This window comes from Delphinus delphis, chromosome 1 (genome assembly GCF_949987515.2).
Source record: "Delphinus delphis chromosome 1, mDelDel1.2, whole genome shotgun sequence".
Taxonomy (NCBI): domain Eukaryota; kingdom Metazoa; phylum Chordata; class Mammalia; order Artiodactyla; family Delphinidae; genus Delphinus; species Delphinus delphis.
Window position 1 is genome coordinate 9,446,265 of NC_082683.1, and position 19,248 is coordinate 9,465,512.

The 19,248-nt window shown below is 40.8% G+C and overlaps 1 protein-coding gene across 5 annotated transcripts in view; it reads left to right on the forward strand.

Moving 5' to 3' along the window:
• The window catches only part of VPS13D (vacuolar protein sorting 13 homolog D), a 244,518-nt gene that overhangs the window by 65,139 nt on the left and 160,131 nt on the right, over positions 1-19,248 (forward strand). For all 5 annotated transcript variants that reach the window (XM_060014644.1, XM_069540755.1, XM_060014636.1 and 2 more), the window contains 10 exons: positions 2,215-2,386; positions 2,570-2,682; positions 4,580-4,792; positions 8,033-8,298; positions 9,459-9,592; positions 11,858-12,013; positions 13,192-13,402; positions 13,940-14,014; positions 16,583-16,789; positions 18,231-18,320. In XM_060014644.1, the coding sequence (XP_059870627.1) occupies positions 2,215-2,386; positions 2,570-2,682; positions 4,580-4,792; positions 8,033-8,298; positions 9,459-9,592; positions 11,858-12,013; positions 13,192-13,402; positions 13,940-14,014; positions 16,583-16,789; positions 18,231-18,320 (1,637 nt within the window). The remainder of the gene's footprint in view (positions 1-2,214; positions 2,387-2,569; positions 2,683-4,579; positions 4,793-8,032; positions 8,299-9,458; positions 9,593-11,857; positions 12,014-13,191; positions 13,403-13,939; positions 14,015-16,582; positions 16,790-18,230; positions 18,321-19,248) is intronic.

The following is a 19,248-nucleotide window of genomic DNA, read 5'->3' on the forward strand; positions in this document are numbered from 1 at the left end:
TCATAGATTAGTTGACCATAGGTGCGTGGGTTTATCTCTGGGCTTTCTGTCCTGTTCCATTGATCTATATTTCTGTTTTTGTGCCAGTACCATACTGTCTTGATTACTGTAGCTTTGTAGTATAGTCTGAAGTCAGGGAGTCTGATTCCTCCAGCTCCGTTTTTTCCCCTCAAGACTGCTTTGGCTATTTGGGGTCTTTTGTCTCCATACAAATTTTAAGATTTTTTGGTTCTAGATCTGTAGAAAATGCCATTGGTAATTTGATAGGGATTGCATTGAATCTGTAGATTGCTTTGGGTAGTATAGTCATTTTCATAATATTGATTCTTCCAATCTAAGAACATGGTATATCTCTCCATCTGTTTGTATCATCCTTAATTTCTTTCATTAGTGTCTTACAGTTTTCTGCATACAGGTCTTTTGTCTTGTTAGGTTGGTTTATTCCTAGGTATTTTATTCTTTTTGTTGCAGTGGTAAATGGGAGTGTTTCCTTAATTTCTCTTTCAGATTTTTCATCATTAGTGTATAGGAATGCAAGAGATTTCTGTTCATTAATTTTGTATCCTGCAACTTTACCAAATTCATTGATTAGCTCTGGTAGTTTTCTGGTGGCATCTTTAGGATTCTCTGTGTAAAAGTATCCGGTCATCTGCAAACAGTGACAGTTTTACTTGTTCTTTTCCTATTTCTTTTTCTTCTTTGAAACTATGTTGAACAATAGTGGCAAGAGTGGACATTCTTGTCTTGTTCCTGATCTTAGAGGAAATGCTTCCAGTTTTTCACCATTGAGAATGATGTTTGCTGTGGGTTTGTCGTATATGGCCTTTATTATGTTGAGGTAGGTTCTCTCTGTGCTCACTTTCTGGAGAGTTTTTATCATAAATGGGTGTTGAATTTTGTCAAAAGCTTTTTCTGCATCTATTGAGATGATCATATGGTTTTTCTTCTTCAATTTGTTAATATGGTGTATCACATTGATTGATTTGCGTATATTGAAGAATCCTTGCATCCCTGGGGTAAATCCCACTTGATCATGGTGTATGATCCTTTTAATGTGTTGTTGGATTCTCTTTGCTAGTATTTTGTTGAGGACTTTTGCATCTATATTCATCAGTGATATTGGTCTGTAATTTTCTTTTTTTGTAGTATCTTTGTCTTGTTTTGGTATCAGGGTGATGGTGGCCTCATAGAATGAGTTTGGGAGTGTTCCTTCCTCTGCAATTTTTTGGAAGAGTTTGAGAAGGATGGGTGTTAGCTCTTCTCTAAATGTTTGACAGAATTCACCTGTGAAGCCATCTGGTCCTGGGCTTTGGTTTGTTGGAAGATTTTTTTTTTTTTGGTTGGAAGATTTTTAATCACAGTTTCAATTTCATTCCTTGTGATTGGTCTGTTCATATTTTCTATTTCTTCCTGGTTCAGTCTTGGAAGGTTATGCCTTTCTAAGAATTTGTCCCTTTCTTCCAGGTTGTCCATTTTAGATTCTCACAAGGAGTGCGCAACCTAGATCCCTCGTGTGCACAGTTCACAGTAGGGTTCACGCTCCTGTGAGAATCTAGTGTCGCAGCTGATGTGACAGGAGCTGGAGCTCAGGTGGTAATGCGAGCGATGGGGAGTGGCTGTAAATGCAGATGAAGCTTCACTCGCTCACCCACCGCTCACCTCCTGCTGTGTGGCCCGGTTCCTAACAGGCCGTGGACCGGTACCAGTCTGTGGCCCGGGGGGGTTGGAGACCCCTGCTATATCGTACATCCCCATGACTTGTTTATTTTATAGCTGGAGGTTTGTACCACTTTACCCCCTTCACCTGTGTTTGCCCCAGCCCCCACCCCTCTGTTCTTTGTACCTGTGAGTGTGTTTCCCTTCTGTTTTGTCATCTTTTTTTTTTTTTTATTGCTTTCCCAGCTATAATGTTTAAGCTATTTCTGAGTCTCATGGGATTTTTCTTTATTAATAGATTACTTAGTTAACTCAGATTGGGGACTTTCTAAATGTATATTTTGGGAGAAAAGTGGCCTTTTGTAGCTGACGCATGACACTCACGTTATACTAACTTGCTTCGTGTGGACCCACATGAAATTTTTGTCATTGGAAGTTGTAAATTAATTGGTTGATAATGTAGGTGGGTATATGTTAGCACTTATATTTGGGTGTGAGCTATGTCAACATTAAGTTAGTGATTTGTTTGTGAAAGTGACCTTTTTTCTTTTTCCATAGAGAAATAAGTCATACTGTGCCAGATATATCTGTCCACGGCAATCTCTCCTCAGTCCACTGCTCTCTGGATTTGTACAAATACAGGCTGATCCGGGGTTTACTGGAGAACAACCTTGGAGAGCCCATAGAGGAATTCCTGCGGCCTTATGATTTACAGGACCCAAGCATTCATGTGAGTATGATGTTAGGTTCCTCCGTAACTCTCGTGGTCTCAGCTGATGGTCATCCTGGGTATCTGTTCCTCGAAGTTACCTGGGGAAAGAAGATGGAACCACGAGTGAATTAGGCTTCATGACATCGACCCCATTTTTAGATTGGCATCGACTATGAATTGATCAGCATTTTCCTCTTCCAGACTGTTCTGAGCGGAGAAGTGTACACGTGCATGAGCTTCCTCATTGATATGGTAAATGTAAGTCTGGAGCTGAAAGATCCAAAAGGAAAAGAAGGTGCTGGGTCCTTAGCCAGGTATGGCTTTAATTATAGTGTTTTACTGTTAGTAATGGTAATACAAATAACACACACATTGTCCTCTGACGTAGAACAGAGGTCGCAGAGTGGTGGTTCACAGCTAAATGTGGTCTGCCCGCAAGATGCTTTTTGTTGGTCTGCGCAGTGCTTTTTTTTTTTTTTTTTTGGGGCGGTACACGGGCCTCCCACCGCTGTGGCCTCTCCCGTTGTGGAGCACAGGCTCCAGACGCGCAGGCTCAGCGGCCATGGCTCATGGGCCCAGCCGCTCCGCGGCATGTGGGATCTTCCCGGACCGGGACACGAACCTGTGTCCCCTGCATCGGCAGGCGGACTCTCAACCACTGCGCCACCAGGGAAGCCCCGCAGTGCTTTTTAAAAGTTTAAATTCATCAGTCTCTATCAGTCAAGATAGTTGAGGTTAGGCTGTAGTAAAGGCACTCCAAAATACCAGTGACTTAGAACAGTGACGATGTTTTTTTCTCCTCGTGTTTCATGTCTGTTATGAGTCTTGGGCTGCTCTGCTCACTCTAGTTACTCTGACTGACAGCAGTTTGCTGTGCCAGCAAGAAAAACAATAGCCCTGGAGTGGTCTTGAATGGCAGTGGAATCCCTGGTAAACCCCGTGGGGCTAGAACGTGGTCCCACAGGAGCGCAAAGGAGTCAGGAGGTAGTTTTGCTGTGTGTCTGCATGGGGGAGCCCCAGAGCTATCTGGAGCAGCAGTGATGACTGCCTAACTGGCCAACATTTGAAAACTGGGGAATTGCACATAAAAAGTCTGGATTTCAGCTTTTGAAAAATTAGAAGCTTTGGCAGTACTGGGCCCGTGTTCTCAATTGGAAGCATCTGGAAACTGAGTAACAACTTGGGCAGCCTTTAGATAAGGCATGTGCTTACCCAGCAGTTCACTAATTTATGTCATTTTCTTGGTTAGTGTAGGCCAGGAATTTGCGATTACTGGTATAAAACCCTCAAGAGTGCATTGTATTTTCACACTTGATAATCTTTTCATTTTCATCTCTTGACAGCCATGGAAAGTTGAGCAGATATTACTCCTGTTTTCCAGACAGAGTTTTTGACTAGTGTAAGGTCAATCATATGGCTGGAAAAGTGGTTCAGTATTTGAAAACAGGACTTCAAGTCTAGTAATTTTTCCATGGAAGCACTCTATCTTCTATTTTGTATTTCCCTTAAAAATTCATTCAGGCCCGTATCTAATTCAGCTGATCAGAACATGGTATGGTGGAGCTGGGGTCCCAGATTGATTATCTTGTGAGCCAGCAGTTTTTTCTGATGACTGGTTATGCCCTTAGCTTTTTTTCCAATGTGGAGTAATTCTGTATGGATTGCCCATTGCAGCTTTCTCTGTTATTAAAACAGTGGCAGTTCCAGATGCATTTTCTGTTGTTGCATCAGCTGCATTATTTCTCTGTATGAAAAGTATTTGTTGTGGCAGTTCCCAGTAAACTTTAGTGGTCTTATGTAAAAATTCAGCCGATTCTGGAGAGAGAATCTTCCACGCAGGCTAGGAGTTGACAGATGAAGGACTGAAGGGACCCTTATTATCCCTTGGGGATTATCACAAATATATAGTGTTACTAAACTTAGGTGAGAAATGAGAACGCTAGTGAACCAAGTATATAATCAATACGTGGTATTGTTATTCCTCACGAAGTTCCTACGGACAAGAGCATCTCCTTGGAAATGGAAAGTGAGATACAAGGCAAAGTGACACTAAATCCATTTTGGGGACACTGTTAAAATCTGTGACAGATCTCAGAGTGGAAGTTATTCTTCATAGAACTTAGGCATATTTATGATTTTGTTCTTTTATCTTAAATGTACATAATTTTGTAAAATGGAAGCGTTCAACATCTTGTCTGCTTTCTCCCTTAGATTTGACTTCAAGAAATGTAAACTGCTCTATGAGAGCTTTTCCAACCAAACGAAGTCCGTTAACTTGGTTTCCCATTCCATGATGGCTTTTGACACCCGCTATGCTGGGCAGAAGACCAGTCCTGGCATGACAAACGTATTCACCTGTATCTTTCAGCCCTCTAAGAACAGCAGCACTACCCAAGGATCCATTCAGATCGAACTGCATTTCAGGTAGGGGATCCAGACCCTGACTTTGCCTTTCTTTATCAGGACATTTCCTTCTGTGGACATTGGGCCAAGACCACGTCGGCTTTCGAACATCAAAGGAGCAAGGAATCAGTGGGAAGATAAATAGATAATGGCTTATCAGTGCAGCACACTGTATATTAGTATTCCTGTAACCATGCAGTTTCATTTATTGGCCAAAAGATGTCTCTGTTGCCTTAAAAAAAAGTTGTTTAGAATTAAACCAGATTCTTAAAATTAAGCAGCTGTAGACTGTTTTAATATGTAAAGTGACTTGGGGAAGGAAGAAATTGTGCTTATGTAAGAGGAAAATAAAAGTCTTTTGGTCTATAGAAATAGCAGAAGCGAAAGTGGTTTTGACTTGCATTATTGATTTGTTCATGCAAGTCTTAATGACTGACTTCTCCATGTAAAAAGAGCTTTAGCCTCTTTGAACTAGATTATGTTTTTCTTCCTGGTATTATGGGAGGCAGTGTTGTGTGTAGAAAGAGCCCATGTTTGCGGATCGTATAGCTGGGCTCAAACCTCGCTCTACCACTTTCTAGTAATGCATCCAAGGACAAGTTCCTTCATCTCTTTCAGCTGCATTTTCATCTTCTATGAAATAGGAAAGAATAACTGTGCCCACCTGACCCACCTCATGCATAGGGTGGAGGTAGTGCTTAAGATATTCTGGCATATACCACTTGGCACAGATGGGAGCTGTTGTGATGATTCCTGATGTAGCTTGTGTTATTTGATGACACACTACTGTAAGATTTTATGACTAGGTGGGCTTATACTGGAAAACTGAAAAATTAGGTCTGATCGATAGAGATTCAAAAGGAGACCTTTGGAACTGATGTTGGTTTCATTCTCTTAGTGCTTAATGTTATCAGATAAATTGTAAATATAAACCAGTAAGTAAGAAGGCTGGGAAAAACATCTTGGTTAGGCAAAAAAGGAAAAAAAAATTATCAAGATTGTTCTTATATTTGTATGTTTAAATATGTCTGACATTTCAGCGTGCTGTTCAGTGAATTCCTCGGGGTTGAGGTTTTTTTTAGGGCGGGGTCGCTATCTCCATATGCCTTTAGGAAGTCTAGCAAAGTAGATATTTAAACTTCTGCATGAACTTTAAAAAAGTTCAGTAATAAGAATGCTAGTTGCCTCTTACTGAGCTGCACCATGGGCCAGGCACTTTACCCACCTTTAACTTAATTCTCACAAGTCTGTCCAGTGGGTCACTTCTTCCCTGTTTTACGGATACCGATATAGAAGCTTGGAGGGGGTTAAATAACTCTTCTAAGATCACACAGCCAGTGAATGAAGTAGTCAGAGCTGAGACTTGGGCTTGGGCCTCTGATTTCAAAGCCCGTGTCTTTTCTAACACTTGTCAGGCCTACCACATTTTAGTGATTGGCCTGACTGTAGTCAGATGATAAGCTGGCTGTGATTTGCAGTTCCTTTGTTTGAAGATGATGTTTATTTGAACAGAGGGCTTGCATGTATTGCTCTTTGGCGCATCTGCAGAAACAGTTTCCTTTTGGGTTTGCTTTGCTGTTGATCTGGCTTCCTAAATATCATCTAGTTGTCCCACTTATCATATTTTTAATGTAGAAGGAGCCTTAAAATGTTGATATATTTATATACTGAGGGTGTATAATTTCTTGGAGGCTAGTAATAAAGTCCTACACCTTGGCTCTTGCTAACAGAAATACCATTGTTAGTGATAGGGTTAAAATGTTCTCTTGATTGGAACTTTTGAACGCCTTCTGTGTCTCAAGAAGAATTGCTCTTCTGTTGGGAATTTGTGTGTCAAATATAAATCACTTCACAGTGTTTAAAGCCTTGAAATATTTTCCAGAAAAGGGATCAGACACACTTTGACTTTTCCAGTTAGTTCATAGCTCTGACGATCTGTGTTCAAAATGGGGTGGAAAAATTTTACTGAGGGCAACATTTTTTCTCTATTACAAAAGGGTAAAGTGTTTCTGTGAAAAATGCTGTGTCTGTATGAAGGAGACATGCACCATTGTGCCCTTTTTCTAGAGGCAGTGAGCCAGGTTTAGGAGAAATAAGAGCCTAGAGAGGCCAGCCTTAAAAATATCTCCAAATCAGCTTTTCCTGAATAGAAGCCCCTTTTAGGACTGGGAAGCAGGTATGTGAAGCAGAGCCCCAGAAGTGATTTTGGGCTCATAGAACAAAGTTCAACCCAGAAAACTCTACAGGGGTGTCCCTAGCCCATCCTTCTTCTATCTTACCCCTCTCTGCCTGCTGTTATACTAACAGGGCCTGGACAAGCCCCTGACCGCACCATGGTTTGAGGCCAGGCCTGAGAGTCCTCCTTGGACTATAATTCTATATTTCACCCCAAATATAGAATTTGGGATAATGAGGACAACAAAACTAATACTCTCTCCCCTTCTCCCGCATCTCTACTTCTAGGGCACTTGGGGTTACACCCACAGTTAATGTCATCTTATTTGTCTACCTTCTTTGGCTAAAAGATACGGGCTTTCAGGCCGGTTCCAGCTAGAAAAACCATTTCATACTAGTATGTAAATTGGATGTTTATAAAGAAGTGACCCTAGACATCAAAGGAAGAGTACCTCATTGATCTTCTAGAAACAGCCTGTAGGGAAGGGAACTGACATTTTTCGAACCTGTTATGTGCCCGGTGCTTTATCTCTTACAGTGTTATTATTTCTCAGTTTATAAGTGGCGAAGCAGGCTCAGAGAAGGTAGGTGGCTTACCCAAGATAACACAGCTTATAAGTGACAAGATTTAAGCCTGCGCTCTTCCTACTACACCGGCATTTCTCAGCCTCAGCGCTGGTGACATTGTGGATTAGAACATTCCGTGTTGTGGAGCCTCTCCTGTACGTTGTGGGATGTTTAGCCTCGTCCCTGACTTCTGCCCACCAGATGCCTAGATGCCTGTAGGAACCCCTTCAGTTGTGGCAAAAATGTCTCCAGGGGACAGAATCACCCGGTTGGGAACTGCTGGACATGCACTCTATTGCTTTCTTATAGCGTATTCCTTTTTGTTGAAGAATCTGACTGACTTCTGAAAACATACACTGAATATTTTATTAAACCCGGATTCAGAGTTTATTGATACTCAAAGTTCAGTTTAGAAAATGCTGGAGTACCACCTGCCCCAATTGAGTCACATATTTGCAAGTTAATGAAATATCATATTTCTCTTTTCCTATTTTATTTTTATGATCTTCCTTCTTGCAGGTCTACAAAGGATTCCTCCTGTTTCACAGTAGTTCTCAACAATCTCCGTGTGTTTCTCATATTTGACTGGCTACTGTTAGTGCACGATTTTCTCCACACCCCCAGTGATATTAAGAAGCAAACTAAAGTTACTCCTTCACGCCACCGTAACCCTAGCAGTGAATCTGCTGTAATTCCCAAAACCGTGAAAAGTGGAGTAGTTACCAAGCGGTCTTCCCTTCCTGTGTCTACTGAAAAGCACCTGGAGGTCAAGGTCAATGTAACAGGTAAGTATATGTAGTTGTGAGTCACTGATTCTTAGTTTGGATATTAGGCTCCATATGTGTCTTACAGGATGACTTTTCTGCTGCCTCTGCATTTTGACACGAGCACTCTTACACATTTGCGTCCTTTGCAGACCAACAGGTGTCAAAGTTCCTGACCTCCGTTTTCAGGTGGGATTGCCTGGCCCACACTGAGCTGACCCACACTGGGCTTCAGGATCTAGTCCCTCTCCTCTGCTGCCCTAATGCATATGCCTGGCCTGAATACCCACCTGGGCAGTGGTCTTTTTTCCCAATGTTAAATCTGGCTTCAATTTTCTGTTTGATCTCTAGGGCCTCAGCAGTTGTACCTTACAGAGTTTAAGCAAAGGTGGTATGTGAACATCTCAGTGTAGAAGATAAATAAGTGAGGGGATTGTTACTTTCTTTACAAAAAGAATATTTTCCTTTACAAGCAGATTTACTACAGTTTTTGTTAACTAGTAGACTCTTACAGTACATCTGTACATAAGATGTACTGTACTAAGATATACTATTTATTGTTCTGTCTGTGATATACCCTGTCTACTGCTCAGTGGTTTGGAAGAAGCTGGAGAGCACACTGCACTTGAAGTGGATTTAGTTTCAAAAGTTCCATTTATACATGTTTTTTGATGAAAACGAAAAGTAAATTTGCCATGTACAGATGAATAGAAAACTGTCTGTATCTACTAATTAAAAAAAGTCTACGTTAAATTAGTCCACATTCTTTGTAAACAACTTAAACAGCTACATAGATGACCTAGTGCTTTATGCTGCCTAGCCAACATTAGTATCTGAATCCACTTCCTGGGATTTTTAAAACAAGTCGTCATTTGGCGAGGGAGCTTCTGAATGTCTGTTCTGCCTCCCAGGAGACCTAGCTTAAAACTATATGCTAAAGAGAGAAACTGCATCCCAGTCTTTTCTGCCTGTGCAGTGCTCTGTCAGCTCAGCTGTGGCTGGCCAGATACAGAGAACTTGTTCGGGGTGGGAGTGAAGCGAGTGTCGGCAGGCGTCCTGCAGAACGCACCTTTCTGGCCGATGTGTCAGCCCCCGCCCAGTAAACGTGCTGCCTGGTTTGCGACAGCCTGCTGCTTTCCACCTCACAGCTTTGGCTTAGTTGACAATGCCGTCCTTTCCAGGCACGGAGTTTGTGGTCGTTGAAGATGTGTCCTGCTTCGATACCAACGCCATCATTCTCAAAGGCACCACAGTGCTCACCTATAAGCCCCGGTTTGTCGATCGGCCCTTTTCAGGAAGTTTGTTTGGCATTGAGGTAAGAAGTCTGTGTGTTGATTGAAACACTAAATGTTTGGCTCAAGAGAAAAGCATCTGGAGGAGAATTTTACCTCCTAAACTTTCATTCAGGGAAATAATGAATGGGATTGGAGGGCCCTTGTCCTTGTCTCTTCATTTTCTCCTCAAATCTACCAGGTTATTCTAATGTGTGAATTCAGTCGCCCAGTGTCAGGCTGTGAATGTGTGGAGGGACTTTTACCTCTTTCTCACTCGCCCTCCCTTCCTCAGAAAGTTCGAGGAAACTCTTCTAGTCCCCATTACCCCGCCGGGCTCCTTGTCGTGTCCTCTAGTTCTGCAGGTCTAGGCCCTGGCGAACTGTGAAGGTGAGGAAGGGGTCCTTGTTGCTCCTGTATCCCCTTCCCCCCACGTTCAGTGCTTGTCCCTCCAAAGACCTAGGGCTTTATGGTCATGGAAACTTGTCTATAAAAGTGTTAAGGACTTTTTGTGTTATCCTTCTGGGAATATCTGATGTATAAAAGGGCACGTCTAGAGAGTCAGGCCTGACCTAGAGGACTGAGTCTCTAATAGAGGTGCTTGTGGTTCTGATCTGATCTCATGAAGGGGCTGATTTGCACTGGGATGGCTTTTGTAGCCAGAAAATTACATTATACAATGTCCAGCAGAAACTGCTCTGCCTCTTTTTAAGCCAGGATGTGTGGAGACAGAAGGAGAAACGAGGTAGATTATTATCTCTGTCAAATGTTCTTAAGTCACTGATCTCAACTAACATTCCTCTTGTTAGAATATTAGAATGTTTGGTTAGGGATACTCATCATTTCCTTCCCATTTATGATTAAGCTTTTTCATACCCAGTTCTTTCCAGTGGTATTTCAGAGGTTGAACGAACAAAAATTATTTTCACTGTCAGCAGCATATGGAACTTCTTTTTTTTTTTTTTTCTGGTCAGAAATAGCTGAATAAAACCTGTAGAGATTTTATTTCTCTACCACTTGTTTCTCTCATGTAAAGAAACCTCAGTGTGAGAGGAGAGGGATTTGCATGCTGGTGTGATGTGATGTGAGTTGGTCATGAAATTGCGATTCATCTGCTTTCCAAGCCACCACAATACCAGCTTTGAATGGAAAAGTTTAGTGATTAATTAATGAACTGTCAGGTACAGTTGGGTTTTGTGTAGCAGAAGCCCCTGAAGGAAAAAGGAAAATGAAACTTTCCTGCTCCAAACCCTTAGAAAAACTACATGGCAAAATATTTGAGATTCCTGGAAATTCCTTTCAATCTTGTTCTTTAGGCAGCACAATTGGATCTGAATTTTAAGACCTCCCTAATACGTCATTGGGGGAGAACTTATAAAGAAAGCAAAATGATGAGTTAATCTCGAATACAGCAGAGGACCTTGGTGGCGCATGTTTTTCAGTAGCACTAGAAAATGCCAGAAAGCGGGGAGGGAGCAAGGGAGACCAAAGCAATGCTTTCTTCTGTCTTCTTGAGCGTGCAACATAATTTGATCCTAGGATGGGACCCTTTTCTCCCTTTCCTCCCCCCTTTTCTCCCCCCATAAATATGTTTTTTTTTTTAATTATAGAACATTTCAAACATACACAAAGTAAACAATAATATAATGAACCCCTGTGTACCTTTCACCTAGGTTCAAAAATTAATGTATTTATTTTCAGTTGTGAAAGTAACAACTATATTACATAAAATTAGGGAAGGGGAGGGAAAAAATCACCTATCCCACCTTACATAATCTCTCTTGACATTTTGATGTGTTTCTTTCCTTATAGTTATGGCGCAATATTATTTTGATTGGGCTGCTTTTTCACATAACCTATATTGTAACTGTCTTCTTATGTTTCATATGGTCTTTTAAACTGTTCCTTTTAAATGGCCACAAAATATTCCGAGTAGTTGTGATAAAACTTTGGTTGCTCTTAATTTTTTGATTAACTGTTAAATAATGGTTCAGTGAATTTTTCTATGTTTTGCATTATTTCCTTGGGCTAGTTCCTAGTAAGAAGTAGGATTACTGGATCAAAGGGTGTGATGTTTTTAAGCCTCTTGTTACATATTGCTAAACTGCCTTTCCCACAGGCGAACCACTGCGCTCCTGGCAGTGGGTGAGAGCCTCAGCCTCCCTCTTCACAATGTTCATTTCAGTGGTTGCTCTGGGCTTTTGATATTATAGGGCTGAGTGCTTCTGAGACGGTCTCCTTTTCTCCTGATGGTTAGACTCTTCCTGAATCAGACATTAATTCCTGCCATATTGCATTTCACTCTCTAGGTGTTTTCATGCCGACTAGGAAATGAGCAAGACACAGCTCTTTCAATTGTTGATCCAGTACAAATTCAAGTGGAGCTGGTGGGGAATTCTTCTTACCAGAATAGTTCAGGATTGATGGATGCATTCAATAGTGAAGACTTCCCACCTGTCTTAGAGGTAATGATGACAAATCTGTGTAACACACTGAGACACTCGCAAACACTTTCCTTTGCTTGAACTGCTTACTTAACTCTGCCAAACTCAACAACATTTTCGTTACTTCAGCAAATACAAAATAAATATGAGTGTCTCTGCCCTAGAAGATCTTTCAGTCTTGTGGAGGATAAAAGACCTTTTAATTGTCTGGTGTGATCTTGAAGTTCTATAAAACTTTACAGAAAGCAGAGTTAGGAATATTGACTGTGAGTGAAGCTAAAAGTGAGTCTGATCAGAGGGGTAGGATGTAAATAGGCCGAGAAGGAGAGCATTCCAAATTAGGAAGCAGCAGAGTCAGGGGCAGAAATGGCCCAGCAGACCTGAGACCGAGGGAGGTCTCACTAGAAGAAAGAAGTCTATAGGGCAGTGAGGAGGAGAGGGGAGGAGAAGCAGAGCAGGTGAAGCCAGGCAGGGACGGCTTAAGACTGATGTTATATTTCTTCGGTAGAGGGGGAATCATTAATTAGTAATCCATCTGAACCGTAGGAAGATTGAAAGAGAGAGAAAAGCCATTCTGATTTTCGGGCTTCAAAAATAATGAAAAATAAGTAATAAATAAAGCACTGTACCGAGACTTCAAACAGACATCCCATTTTAAGGTGGTCTTGTGTTGGTGTCTGTACTGCTTTTACCGGTGGTAGCTGAGTTGCTGTTGTCTGAGGAGGACCAGATTTTCAGAAATATTAATGTGGAACATGACTCATTTAAAGTTCTGTTTGAATAAAGGAGAGATAAATTTTGTTGGGTGGTCAGAGATTTTAAAAAATTAAATAGACCAAAGCAAAATGGATGAACAGAGTGTTGCTAATAGGTGATCCTGTCTCCACCAGAGCCATTCTCCGATTCTCTGCTTTGATGATTAATGTGCTTGTATGAAAATCATTCTACTGAAGTATTAAGTGCTCTAGTAATTTTCCTTGCTTAGTATTTTGTATTTGGTACAGTTTTGTGGCATTTGACCTCACAGCTGGGACATTTTACCTCATGGCTATTAATGCTTAATTTCAAGATCTCCCCTGTCTTCACAATGAGAAATGTCTGTTGGATTTCTAGAACTTGAATTAGAGTGATACCTGTAAGAGGTGTGGACACAAAAGCAAGTGCAACTTTAAAAACTGCCACCTTTTAAATTTTGTTAGATTCAGTTACAGGCCCTGGATATCAGACTCTCCTATAATGATGTTCAGCTGTTTCTTGCCATTGCAAAATCCATCCCAGAGCAAGCTAATGCTGCAGTACCAGACACAGTGGCCTTGGACGCCAACTCCTTCAGCACTTACCTTCCTGGTGCATCTCGAAGGGGAGAGGAAATCAGAGAAGGGACAAGACACACCTTAGACCCTGTCTTGGGTAAGTATTAACCATAAAACCCACTCAATCTTCCCAAAACTCCCCTTCTTTTTAACTTTTCAGATTTTCTTTTGCACAGTTAAATTGTTCAGGGTAGAATTGTGTCATTAAGTATAATTGTAGGTCATAAGTATGACTGTCTAATTTTTTTTAATTTAAAAATGAACAGCCCAAACCAACTGTTCTAGCCTACAGTATTTTTCCTTTTACAGTTTCTTCCAGAGATATGGATAATGCTAAGGTTTAGTTTTAAACTTCAAGTTTTCCTCCCAAGTTATATGGATAATAATACTAAGTTTCAGTTGTAAGCATTTAAAAGACAGCCAATATAGGGAAAAGACTTAAAAATTTCAGGGTACAGTTGATAAATTCTAATTAGGAGCTACTTTTGCCTATAGCAGTGCAGTGTTTGAGTCCCCAGTTTCTGAATTTCTTTTCTTGTTTTTTTTGGTTCTTTTTTGCTTCAATTAGTCTGTGGGTTAATTTACATTAAATTACTTACAAAAATATATATACCATTTCCCGCCCCCCCCCCAGAGTTACAACTGGCTAGACTGCAGGAGCTGGGGTTTGGCATGGATGACTGCCGCAAAGCTCTCTTGGTGTGTCAAGGTAATTTGAATAAGGCTTTCCTTTATCAGCTGTTTATCTTGATAATGTTTATCTTTCCATGAGCTGGAGTGTGTTTTGGAGACCCTCCATGATTTTCTGTGGGCTGAAGATAACTTGGGCCAGTAATAATGAGACACAGGATTTTATAGTGGACATGGCTGTGGGCTCTGGAGCTGACTGCCTGACTTCAGGTCCTTACTCGCCACCTGCTGGCTACTTGTTCGTGACTTGGGCAAGTTTCATGTCTCTGTACCCGTGCTTCCTTATCTGTAGAGTGAGGATAAGAGGACATCCCTCAGAGGTTTGAAATAAAGAAGTCACTCTATGCAAAGGACATGAGAAGGTACCTGACACACAGCATGTGCTCTGTAGATGTTAGCACTGTTGCTAGTGGGAGTGGTAATGGCAGTGACGCTGGTAGGCATGGCCATTTATTGAGTTCCTCTGGGCCTAGTCCTGCTTCTTGTTGAATCCTCATACCCTTGGAGGCAGGCATCATTACCCTCACTCCAGTTGGAGAAACCAGCTCAGATAGGGTACATAAACTCGTCTCAGGCCACCTGTTAATGCGGGGTGGGATGGGTTTAAAGCCAGGTGTGCCCGTGTTCTTTCCTCTGCATCACACTACCTCTCCACCTCCCTCTTTGTTCCCCTTTCTCTTCAAATCAGAGATACAGCAAGAGCTGTATTTTTTCCCAGTCTTGATACTTGCATGTATATTCTCTCTTTTTATTTCTCTACGTACTGTATACAGGCAGACCTTGGAGATATTGGGGGTTCAGTTTCAGACCACCGCAGTAAAGAAAATATTGCAATAGAGCGAGTCATACAAATGTTTTGGCTTCCCGGTGCATATAAAAGTTACGTTTACACTATACTGTAGTCTGTTGAGCGTGCAGTAGCGTTATGTCTTAAAAATGTACATGTCTTAATTAAGTAGTGCTGTTGGAAAATGGTGCCGGTATACCTGCTCGACACAGGGTTGCCACAAATCTTCAATCTGTAAAAAGCACAGTATTAGCAAAGTGCAATAAAACGAGGTATGCCCGTGTATCCAACATACGTGTGTGTGTGTGTGTGTTTGTATACACACACACGTAATATTATACATGTTGGTAGATCGTATTGCAAATAACAATTTTATAGAATTATAATTACAATTTTATTAAAATATATACTTAATAGCAGCGTCTTCCCATGTCATTAACATTATTTGTAAACATTGATTTTTTTACATTGATCAGAGGATACAGTATGATTTAACCATTCTTAAGTTGTTTTTCATTCTTTCATTATCATACACAATTCTGTAATAAATATTTTTGTGTATGAACTTTTGTCTACATCTTTTTAACTGTTTCTTTGGTAGTGAGACTTCATATTGTAAAAACTGGATCAGAGAATATAGATATATTTTTCAGCCTCTTTGCTTGAATTGACAAATCTTTTTTGAAAAGGATTGTACCAGGTTAAACTTTGACCACTTAACATGGTTTCATCACAGTTGTTTGCATTACCTGTCTCTTTCCTCTGGAGAAAATGAAGGTAGACCTAGTTATCTTGTGTTCCTTAGTTTTGTTTTTACCTAGTCATCATTGCTTCTTGGTTTAATTAACTTCATACCCCTTAATGTTTACATTTCTTACTTTTGCTCTTTCTTTAACAATTCAAACACGTTAGAAAAATTTCTAAGAGCCTTTTGGGTTTCAATTTTTATTTCTTTAGTAACTAAGGTTTATTTCCATCAATAATGAAGATGATAATACCAACTAATGTTTATAGAGCCTTCGTTATATGCCAGGCTCTGATCTGAGAACCTCCCACGTACTCATTTGTTTCCTCCTCATGTCCGTCCTGTAAGCGGGTGCTGTCGGGCATAGAGAGATCAAGTAACTTGTCCAAGATCCAACAGCTGGTAAGTGCCAAGATCAGAAGCCAGGCCATCTTGCTCCAAAGCCCATGCCCTTAACCACTTACCACCGTTACATGCACTGGCCTCTGGTAATTTATAAGTGTGGGGTTGCATTGCTTTTCTTTTTTCTGTTCTGTTCTTTTTTAGCTTTAGCAATCTGGTTGTGTTCAGGGGGTGTTATTTAATAGTTTTATATTACACACATGGTTGAGAAGACAAAGTATGTACAACGTAAGACATTTGAGAACACTTAACAAAGCAGCACATCAGGATATGCAAGACTACATAGGGAAGATTAAGTATTATAGTACCGAGTGGCACCTGGAATGTTGGATCCTTTCCTTTCCTCTTTTCTCGTCTCCTTCAACAGATGTCACAGTAGAGGAAGGATGGCTTCCTGGAGACATTTTGAGCCAGGTCATGAAAGGTGCGGTAAACTTGAGTGGAGGTGTGCAGCAAAGAGGGCCTTGTTCTGTTTGCTAAAGAGCAGGATTCCTGTTATTGTGCTGTTTTTTCTTTGTTATGTCTGTCTGGCATTAAGGTTCTCTTGGGCCGTCCAGTAGGTCCCTATCAATTGTATTTCTCTGTTTCCTCTCTGATTTGCTTGAGTAGCTGTGGGAACGGATTGAACTGATCACCTTTTAATTTCTTTGCAGGTCAACTGAAAAAGGCAGCAAGTTGGTTGTTCAAGAATGCTGAACCCCTGACGTCTCTTTCCCTGGCCTCTAGCAGCCGAGAGGGCCAGGTGGCTGCACCGGCACGGTTGATCTCGGGCGTGGAGATGAAAGCTGAGAGCGTGTGCATCTGCTTTATCGACGACTGCATGGACTGCGATGTCCCTCTTGCTGAGCTCACCTTCTCCCGTGAGTGCTCGCCCGACCCTCGGGTTCATCGAGAAGATGTGCAGTGAACCACTGTCTTTTCTTCACGTTGTTCATGCTCTCCCGTACTTAATAGAATGGGAGAAATTTAGATGATGGTTTTACATATGTTTTCCATTATTTGTATTTTAAAGAAACGTGTATTTATTTGCCATATGTGGCCTTCAGACCATGGCTTGGGAATAATAGAAATTGTCATTGATGAAATTTCTGTTCTATTAACAGCTCTAGTTAAATAATTCCTGATCTCTCCATTTTGTTTATCTTTTCGTGTATCTAAAGGTTGTAGGGAGTACTGTTATTAAAGGAATTTAAAAGATAAGCTTAGAAAGTAATGTTTCCAAGCTGTATGTCTTTTGAAAATTAAAAACACAGAGGCTCACCAGAGTCTCCTCCGTAGGCCGGGTAGGAGGTGAAACCCTATTCACCTGAGAGCCGTCCTTCAGCAGAGTGGAGACCAGGGCAGGAGGGCTTTATCCTCAATCGCATCTTTGCAAGCTGTGTCAGATGAGGCTTCTGAGGAGAGTAAAGGAGAATCTTACCGATGTGTTTACTTTTAATTTTCTTTTGTTTTGATCTTGCTAGCCTCTTTTCCCTTCAAGGAAAAGTTGGTTCTGGGGATTTAATTTGACCTTTTACACATTGTAGAGATTTTCTTTTTCCCTGTGCTTCTAGCCGCCACAAGGCCCACTTGGTTGAAACTAACAACTGGAATTTTGACTGTTTCCATGAGTATCTTTTCTGCAGAAAATAATTATTTCTTATTTTTCTACGGTAATCTTGAAATTTTGAGCTAATATTTATGAAGGCATGACTGTTCTCATTACTCTACCTTCTTTTCAGATATTCAGGTAGAAATGTTTTTTAATGTTCCCACAGGCTTGAGATACACCTGGATGCTGGGGCTGGTATTGGTCGGGGGGCAAATGAGGCATTTACCTCATTCACAACATTTAAAAGGGTACCACAAAACTCAGTAATTAAGATAAATGATATTTTAATGGAGTATTTTTAAAAATCAGAATTTATTAAAAAAAACCATGATGAACAAAATATCAAATTTTGATACATCTGTGTGTTCTCCTATAAGGTCATCAGTGGCAGCTGTAACTAACATCTCTTTGTTTTATTTTTATTAAGGTAACATCAGTTTATAACATTATATAAGTTTCTCGTGTACAGTATTATATTTCCATTTCTGTATACATTACCGTGTGCTCACTACCAAAAATTTAGTTCCTGTCCATCACCATACAGTTGATCACCCCCGCTCTCGCCCCTGTCCCTTCTCCTCTGGTAACCACTACTGTTCTCTGTATCTATGTGTTTGTTTTTCTAACATCTCTTTTATATGATTTGTCAGCAAAAGAAAGTTTTGGTTGTTCCCGCCCTGCCACTGCAATAAGATTTGCTTTCATTGCAGGTCTGAATTTTCTGCAGCATGTAAGAACTAGCCCTGAAGGCTATGCCCACTTCACCCTTTCTGGAGATTATTATAACCGTGCTCTGTCAGGTCAGTATAATTATCATGGGATTTAAAAAATACACTTCGACATTTGCCTGGGCCTATTTCTACATAAATTCTACATGAGGCAAAGGGGTGGGATAGGACAGGGAAAGGTGAAAAATAAGTGACTGCACAAGCACGAAAGATACAGATTTTTCATATTTCTAAGAATATATTTGGTAAGTCACAACTGAATTCTTTAAAAAGAAGTTTTGGTAGTTAATTCCTTTTCATCCTGGAGTTTGGCTTATTTCAGAACATGAAATTGCTCAATTGTGAAGGATCATTCGTCTGGCCCTGATAGTAGCTAAATTTCAAGGGAGATTTAAGCCCATAAGCATTTTAAACTTCAGGCCTCCTCACTCCCTATTGGACTTGTTTGTCTCATCAGAAGAGTACTGAGTCAGTGACAATGTATAACCTCCCGTACCTACTCCCTAGAGTAGGACACAGTTGATCAGGGCAAGCTGTTCTTCCAGAGACATAAACTTGGATATACTACAAGGCATTTTCAGGTTTCTTTCCTTCCATTGGAAAGACCAAGGTAAGGGCCTATACAGATGGACATTCAGGAACCATCCTGTATCAGGGCTGAATAGTTTGAGCTGCGACGTTCTTTGCTTAAGAGAGTTCTTCGTAGGTGTGGGTGGAGTAAACCAAGTTGTGTCGAAGAGGGGTTGCTCCCTTGATGTCATTGGAAAGTTAAGCTTCCAGTGTGTTGTGCTGCTGCTGATTGTTCTAGAGTACGTGTCACATTCGATTTTATATGTTAGTTAACATTCTCCCCTCTCTGATCTGGATTCACTTAAAGGCAACACTCTTATTTCCTAATTGTTCAAAATGTTTAACTTTAGAATAATGGCCCAAGCCTTGCTAGTTAAGAGAAAGTTTTACAGGGCATATGGTAGCTATTTTTTTGAGAATCATTTATTTT